The 5,892-nt window shown below is 44.1% G+C and overlaps 1 protein-coding gene across 1 annotated transcript; it reads right to left on the bottom strand.

Moving 5' to 3' along the window:
* Positions 1 to 1,868: 1,868 nt before the first annotated feature.
* Positions 1,869 to 5,880, bottom strand: tuba5 (tubulin alpha 5). Its single transcript, XM_017439023.3, has 5 exons — positions 5,676 to 5,880; positions 5,108 to 5,333; positions 4,302 to 4,450; positions 2,497 to 3,177; positions 1,869 to 2,421 (listed from the first exon to the last, which is right to left on the bottom strand). Exons 1-5 carry the CDS (start codon positions 5,676 to 5,678, stop codon positions 2,131 to 2,133), a joined length of 1,350 nt encoding a protein of 449 aa, XP_017294512.1. The 5' UTR covers positions 5,679 to 5,880; the 3' UTR covers positions 1,869 to 2,130.
* Positions 5,881 to 5,892: the final 12 nt, after the last annotated feature.

Genomic DNA, 5,892 nt, shown 5'->3' with positions numbered 1-5,892 from the left:
ACACGCAAATATAACAACAATCAGACACACAGACAAGTACTGAGCTAATATTTGGTGTGGTAGTAGCTGGGAGTCCCGACACGCACTCCGAGTGTCAACAGGTTGTGTGGCTTCGCACATAACGTTATTGTTCCAGATTTGACCAAAACGGCTACACCGCCGTCATTTCTCGACATCTTAGTTTAAAACTCTGACACAAAAGGCGGTGGGCGATATGCATTTCCTTCAATGAAGGCTTTAAGTTGGGAAATGTGCTTAAATCAGCCTAAAAATGGCAAAAAAAGATAGATTCCTTAAAAAACATTGAAGTGTTTTTATTTTATTTTCCTTATCAAATATGAGATTTGTTAAAAAAGGTTACAATTCAAAACGTGGTGTTTATTTACACTTTTTGAATGATAAAAACATCCAAGGCACTAAATATTGTGAGCTTACACAAGTATACTGAGCTGAGGTTTGTTAAATGATTCATTCTTGTAGCTTTCATGTAAATCTCACACTTAAAATAATTAGTGAATGAAAAAAACAAACAACAGCAAAAAAAAAAGAAAAGAAAAAGAAAAAGAAACAATTTTCACACAGTTATATTGATCTCCTTCCCAATGAAGCCTTTATCCTGTTTCATTGCAACATAACAGACTTGAATCAAGATGATGTTTAAGGTTTGACTCCACTAATATAACAGACCTGGTACTTCCTGGGTACAAACCAGAGTCTTTAGCCAAGTTACAGAAGATTATTCTCTGTATTACCACCTTGTGGCGTGGTATGGGTATTTCAGTGTTTTTAATGAAACACTTTTAGTTTTCTGTAAGTGGAGACAAAAATATTTATTTGCAAAACTTAGCTGGGGCCTTAATTAAGATGAGTCAGACCCAGGTCTAATTAAAAAAGGAATCATGCTAAAAGATTGTGGATCAGCTCAGATTAAGGTACGGAAGTGTGACTGCTTCATCATGAAAGAAAGTCAAATTTTTGGGTGGAAAATTAGGTCAATGTGTGTCTAAAAAAAGTAAGAAAATGTCAATACAACCTTAGCTCGAAAGCACAATTTAAATCTAGCTTCAGTTTACACTAAAAGACAGAAAGGTCATCACTTCGGTTCGTTCTAGCTCGGAAAGCAAGGACAAAATAAGGACACAAGAGCTCCTCCTTTCAGCAAAATGAAACTTTCTATGGAGGCCGACGAGGGGTCATGAGAAGAATTCAAATCTGAGGTCGTAGGAATCTGTTCCCTTAGTTTAGTAAACTGAATGCAGAGATTTGCAATGAGATTGGTGCAGCAGGTGTTGTGTTTAGTTTGGACAAGTGTGGACAGGGACACAGGCAGAAGGACAACACCGGCAGTGAGACAAGGGTTTAGGGACCGTCTACAAATTACATCAGGCTGTAATATTTAAAAACATGAACAGAATCGTCTGGGTTCTCACCTACGTCACATCAGACATTTATTAATAAGACCTTTATAAAGTTATTTTAATGTTGTTCCAACAGTTAATTACAAACATGCAGGTTTGTTTCTTCTTCTTCTTCTTCTTCTTCTTCTTCTTCTTCGTTCAGCTGTTCCCCTTTCAGGGGTCACCACAGTGACTCATCTTCCTCCGTCTAACTCTGTACTCTGCGTCCTCTGTCCTCACTTCAACTACCTCCATGTCCTCTCTAACTGCATCCATATGTCTCCTCTTTGTCTCTAACCTCCTTCTACCAATATACCCACTGTCCCTCCTCTGCACATGTCCAAACCATCTCTAACTTTATCTCCCAGTCCTTCAACCTGTGCTCTACCTCTGATGTCCTCATTCCTAATCCTGTCCATCCTTGTCCCTCCCAAGGAGAACCTCAACATCTTCAGCTCTGTCACTTCCAGTTCTGTCTCCTGTCTTTTTGTCCGTCCCACTGTCTCCAAACCAAACAACATGGCTGCTCTCACCACTGTCTGTAAACCTTTCTTTTGACCTTTGCTGCCAATCTCCATTTTCCTGGACAGTCAACCCTAAGAAGTTGAAACACAAGTTTATATAATTTTGGATTTTAGTTTTTTAATCTGTGTGTGGACAGATTAGCTAAACTAAGGGAACGGATTCATACGACTTTATTTCTACCCATGACCTCTGGTGGGCTCTGTGAGGTTCAGACTTCTTCATCGTCATCTTCAGAATCGCTCACTCGGCCCAGCTCCTCATAATCTTTTTCCAGACAGGCCAGGTCCTCTCTGGCCTCTGCGAACTCCCCCTCCTCCATGCCTTCGCCCACGTACCAGTGGACGAACGCGCGCTTGGCGTACATCAGGTCGAACTTGTGGTCGAGACGCGACCAGGCCTCTGCGATGGCGGTGGTGTTGCTCAGCATGCACACGGCCCTCTCGACCTTGGCCAGGTCTCCACCGGGGACAGCAGTTGGAGGTTGGTAATTAATGCCGACCTGAGAAGACAAAAGGTATTATTCTGAGAGATAAATTCCCTCAGGCTGTGGCTCTTTCTTTGACGGCGTCCTCACCTTGAAGCCAGTGGGGCACCAGTCAACAAACTGGATGGAGCGCCGGGTCTTTATACTCGCTATAGCGGCATTGACATCTTTTGGCAGAACGTCACCTCTGTACAGCATGCAGCACGCCATGTACTTGCCACGACGAGGATCACACTTAACCATCTGATTGGTGGGTTCGAAGCAAGCACTGGTGATCTCAGACACGGTCAGCTGCTCGTGGTAGGCCTTCTCAGCAGAGATGATGGGCGAGTAGGTCACGAGGGGGAAGTGGACACGAGGGAACGGCACCAGGTTGGTCTGGAACTCTGTCAGGTCAACGTTGAGGGCGCCGTCGAAACGAAGCGAGGCGGTGATGGAGGACACGATCTGACCAATCAGCCTGTTGAGGTTGACGTAGCCAGGAGTCTCGATGTCCATGTTGTGGCGACAGATGTCGTAGATGGCCTCGTTGTCCACCATGAAGGCGCAGTCGGAGTGCTCCAGGGTGGTGTGGGTGGTCAGGACGGCGTTGTAGGGCTCCACCACTGCAGTGGACACCTGGGGAGCCGGGTACACCGCAAACTCCAGCTTGGATTTCTTGCCGAAGTCTAAGGAGAGACGCTCCATGAGGAGAGAGGTGAAACCAGAGCCGGTGCCTCCGCCAAAGCTGTGGAAGACGAGGAACCCCTGAAGACCCGAGCACTGATCGGTCTGAAGAGAAACACTCAACAGGGTCAGATGGTTAAAGAAGCTCCAGACGACATCTCTGCAGTCCAGGTGTTCAAAATGACAAACTCAGCAGCAGTTTACGGCTCCTCTGCTCACCGTTCATCCGTCCAACACAAGCTTTAACATTTCTGTTCACTCCTAAATCGATTTTTAATTCAGTAAACAGCTGTTGTGGATAAAAAAGTCTGATCAGAAACATTTTACACATCCTAACCTGAGATTTACTCTAGAAACAATAAAAAAACAACAACTGTGCATTCTTCATGGTGGACAGTTAACGGACTGTAGAAAACTGAAGGTGGCGCTCCGGCTGTGGCTCCTTCTTTGCTGAGGATCAGATTTAGTCGGGACGCTGTCAAACGGAGCATTTGCAGATGAGAATTAAGAGATGTGGTTAAAAAAATAACAACAAAAAAACCTGAATAAACGAGATTTTGTGGCCGTCAACCATCAGCTTCCACAGTTATCGCCCAGCAGAGTTAAAGTGACAGCACACACAAATAAAACCAAACACAAAGGTGTCTCCTTTAACACATTTGGTTGGCTGTTTCTGACAGACATTTTCCTGGTTTTTGGTTAATAAACAAATCCTATGAAAGATTAGCTCATCCTATATTTGCTTCTTGCAGAGGTCCTGTTTTATTACTTGTTAGCAGGTAGTAAAGCTGGTTACAGCCACCAATCTTTACTTTAATTTAGCCCAAAGGCTGGAAAAAATGATCACCAACTAGCCACGTGTGTGCATCTTACAATGTTTAATATCTGCAAGATAATTTGATATTTTGTCTGTTTAAACTGTACAAAATGTGGGCTTTAAATAAAGTTTACAGGTAATCTTTGGAAGGTAACGATTGATGGATTTGGATTTTTATTTTCCTCCCCCAAAGCTGCAAATGTGAATAATTTTGTAAATCCTAAATTTTGTTTTCCTACTGGATTATCTTTACAAAACTGAAAGTGAAGGTGGAGAAACTGCATTCAGGTCATAAACAAAAAGACAAAAGTGCTGATGAATTAGATCTGAGTAAAAACAGCTGAGTGTCCAAAGGCAGATGACTGCAGAGGATCTTCTTTGAACAAGCGAAACGTCCGGTTGTTTTACTGACCATTTTCCGAACGCGCTCCATGACTCCATCAATGAACTCCTTCCCGACGGTGTAGTGGCCTCGGGCGTAGTTGTTGGCGGCGTCCTCCTTCCCGGAGATGAGCTGCTCGGGGGGGAAGAGCCCCCTGTACGCCCCCACTCTCACCTCATCTGAGGAGAAGGGATGGACTCAAGGTTAGACAACACCGAGTCATGGGACTGATGGGCTTCACCTTCTTCTCCACATCCACCAACTCAAGGTTTGTAAAGATAACTGCATCAGATTTGATTTTAAAAGCACAGCATGAGAAAATGATGAACAAAATCACAGATTGTCCCTTCATTCCTCTGTGACTCCAGACAACAGATACAGATAAGAGGTACTTCCAAGTGAAGGCGATTTTGGTGATTGCTTCTGTAGCCAATCCTTTCTCCTTTTTCCTTTTGCTTTATGTGATGGTCTTCATTTGTGATTGTAAGATACAATGTTGCTGTCATGTGCCAAGTAAACCAATAACAACTTGAATGAAAAAAAAAAAATACGACAATTAAAAAATGTTTCACGAAAAGGGGGGAAATAAAACTTTTTTGCATTTGATGTTTAAAGCTGCCTTAGTGTGTATTCACCGTGGGAAAATGTTCTTCCTTTGCTGTAATTAACTACATTTTTCCCCTCTTTATTTTTTTTTATGGACTGAAAGTGAAGTAGCTCTTCACTCAGACCCGAGTGCTCCCATCAGTATAGAAGCGTGTCATTACTGCTCATACGTGGAGCTAAAACTCAGAGATCAGGAGCCTAAAACGACTCTGTGAGGACGGATTACTCACCGATGACCGTGGGCTCCAGGTCCACGAACAGAGCTCTGGGAACGTGTCGGCCGAAGCTGCCCGTGTTGAAGAAAGTGTTGAACGGGTCTTCACGAGAGTTGGGCTCGGCGGGGCCGTGCAGGAAAACGCCATCAGGACCGACGCCGTGCTCGAGGCAGAGCAGCTCCCAGCATGCATTTCCAGTCTGGACACCTGCCTGGCCCACGTGGATGGAGATGCACTCTCTCTGTGAAGACGGGAGGTTTTTTTAATTAGCGAAAACGGCAGGTAGAGAAACACACACACACCACCCAGAGTTATAATTCCTTGCAACGGCAGTCCTGTTCCTACACGTCCAAAATCTGATGTCATTTGTCCCGGAGGGAGAACACCCCCATTAGGTGATTTTTTTTTTTCACTGCTGAGAGACGTGTGTAAGACTGAACATAAACAAAGATTAACCAACTTGAACAAAGGCTTCACAATCTGATGATGAAGAGGAGAGGTTCTGTAGAGAATTCAGAAAAAACGTAATGATGGAATATTTGTAATTCACAAAAAATAAATACAAATATATATTTTCTCTCACCATGTTGCTCCAAATTAGAGAGTATAGAGGTGCAGAATATTTTCAGCCGGTGTCAGTCCTCTGTGAGGTCTCTGCCAACAGAGCGCCGCTCCGTGTGTGCTCCTCCTGATGTGTGTGTGCTCCTCCTGATGTGTGTGTGCTCCTCCTGATGTGTGTGTGCTCCTCCTGATGTGTGTGCTCCTCCTGATGTGTGTGCTCCTCCTGATGTGTGTGTGCT

The sequence above is a fragment of the Kryptolebias marmoratus genome, linkage group LG8, assembly GCF_001649575.2.
Source record: "Kryptolebias marmoratus isolate JLee-2015 linkage group LG8, ASM164957v2, whole genome shotgun sequence".
Classification (NCBI taxonomy): Eukaryota; Metazoa; Chordata; class Actinopteri; order Cyprinodontiformes; family Rivulidae; genus Kryptolebias; species Kryptolebias marmoratus.
The sequence above is the reverse complement of the archived record's forward strand: the minus strand, read 5'-3'. Positions and strand labels throughout refer to the sequence as shown.